The sequence below is a fragment of the Seriola lalandi genome, unplaced genomic scaffold (assembly GCF_002814215.2).
Source record: "Seriola lalandi dorsalis isolate HSWRI2012SDOR001 ecotype SW California unplaced genomic scaffold, Sedor1 jcf7180002054481, whole genome shotgun sequence".
Lineage (NCBI taxonomy): Eukaryota > Metazoa > Chordata > Actinopteri > Carangiformes > Carangidae > Seriola > Seriola lalandi.
Window position 1 is genome coordinate 399501 of NW_019525034.1, and position 2024 is coordinate 401524.

General features: G+C 50.1%; 1 protein-coding gene across 1 annotated transcript in view; it reads left to right on the forward strand.

The window, feature by feature from the left end:
* Nucleotides 1-146: 146 nt before the first annotated feature.
* LOC111659496 (BTB/POZ domain-containing protein kctd15-like) overlaps nt 147-2024 on the forward strand; it is a 3148-nt gene continuing 1270 nt past the window's right edge. Inside the window, exon 1 of the mRNA XM_023412475.2 lies at nt 147-1006. Within this exon, the coding sequence (XP_023268243.1) occupies nt 980-1006 (27 nt within the window). The 5' untranslated portion in view covers nt 147-979. The remainder of the gene's footprint in view (nt 1007-2024) is intronic.

A 2024-nucleotide genomic window follows, 5' to 3' on the forward strand; every position in this document is an offset into this window, starting at 1 on the left:
AGCAGGAGCAGGAGCAGGAGCAGCAGGAGGAGCAGCAGGAGGAGCAGCAGGAGGAGGAGGAGCAGCAGCAGGAGCAGCAGGAGGAGGAGGAGCAGGAGGAGGGGAGTGTGAGCGGGAGTCTGTGGATGGATGTGACAGTCAGCGGCCACATGGCCTCATCACACCCGGCCCACTGTATCTGCGTAAAGCTGCGCGCACCGGAACACAAAATGGTTCCTGTCTGCGCGGCGGATGATCCGGTGAACGGACCGAAGCTCCGCTGACTCTCAGCCTGATTTCAGACGCGGAGGCATTTTAGGATTCAGCTTTCAGAGATGAGGAGCAGAATAAAACGGATCTGTGTGCGCACCCTCCCGGCGCACATCTCCATCTACCAGTGCGCAGTAATTGAAATGGCGCATTTGGCCTCGGGCTGTTGGAAGGGCATAATGCATGACGATAGACGTCATTTGGCTCCAGAGCCAGAGGGATGTTTGATGCTGCTAAAATGTACGAGCAGTCGGGGACAGAGTCGCGGACGTGCGGAGCCGCAGCTGCATATTTAAACACGGAGGAAGCGGAGCTGCTGATTTTCTCTGTGGAGGCGACAGGACGGATTTCTGTTTGATGGATAAAACATTCTTGTGATAAATCAGCCCACATCTCTGCGACAGCTCGCGCTCCTCTCCCCGGCTGACAGGAACGAGTTGGGGCGAGAGAGAAAGAACAAACCGCCCGCATTATTGTAACCTAATCCTGGCCCCCGGGGGTCTGAAGGGCCCCGGGCCAGACTCCTCTTTCAGCCCTCCTCTTTATTCTTTCGGAGACACGGACGGGCTTGTTTTGCTGCTTCTGCTACACACACACACACACACACACACACACACACACACACACACACACACACACCGGAGGACAGAGACAGACTGACGAGGACGTGAAGTGAACCGGTATCATCACATTTCAAACCCCGGGACGGAGCAGACAGACGCCGGTCTCCATGTCTTCAGTATCGGTGTCCTCTCAGGTAAGAACACGCTGTTTTGAGCCGTGTACCGTTTCACGTGAGATTTAGACGTAAAGTTTTTCAGCTTTTTTTTTTTTTTTTTTTATTACCGTAAAACTGGATATTCTGATGACATTAGCGGAGGGGTTCGACGAGCCTCGACACCCGCCGTAACGTAGAACCAAAGTCCGTTTAGAAACGGCCCCTTTTTAAGCCTCCGTCGGTATCGGCACACCTATATATCAACAATACAAAAGCACTTCGCGGTTTTCGTCATGGTATGACACACTGTTTAATTCGGCATGAAACAAATGTTCTAAAGCAGTGACGTTTTTCATCAGAGCTTGAACTTTTACGGCTGGTTCGCCTGTTTTTGCGGCCGTCCGCTCCCGTCAGACGCGCCGTGCGGGGCGGCAGCGACTCGGCTGACTCTGTGGTAAAAGTAAAGAGAATCGAAACTGAGGTATAGTTCACGGAAAGTTTCTATCCGGAATTCATATAAAGACAACACACTATTGATAAAATGTCTAAAACCAGGCGTAGGTGATAGTTAAAATATAATAAACAGCAAGGCCTGATTAAATATTGATATTTGTTAATGGAGTCTGGCGTGAGACCAGGCTCCTCCACATACAGTGAAACAAACGAGCCGCGTCGAGTCATATTCAGTTTAAAAATAATAACATTTATTTAAGATTCTTGACTAAAATGTTGGTAAATTAAAAGGTCAGTTTTCGATGTCTTGATTTATAGTTTATTATAACTGTATCACTCTTGTTATACAGAGTCAGTGTGTGTGTCTGCAGACCTGTCAATCAAACGGTGTATGTGCAGGCTCCAGTGTTGTGTTCAGGGTCCAGTGTTGTGTTCAGGGTCCAGTGTTGCTGTAGGTTCAGACTGTGTGGAGCCTGTGATCAGCACAGACCTGCAGTCTGTTGTTTCCTGTGATTTCAGCGCTGATTCCTGGTGCACGAGTTATTTTCCCTCCACAGCAGCAGACACACGGAGAGAGAGTTTGGCCTGGGGGGTGAGGGGGTGG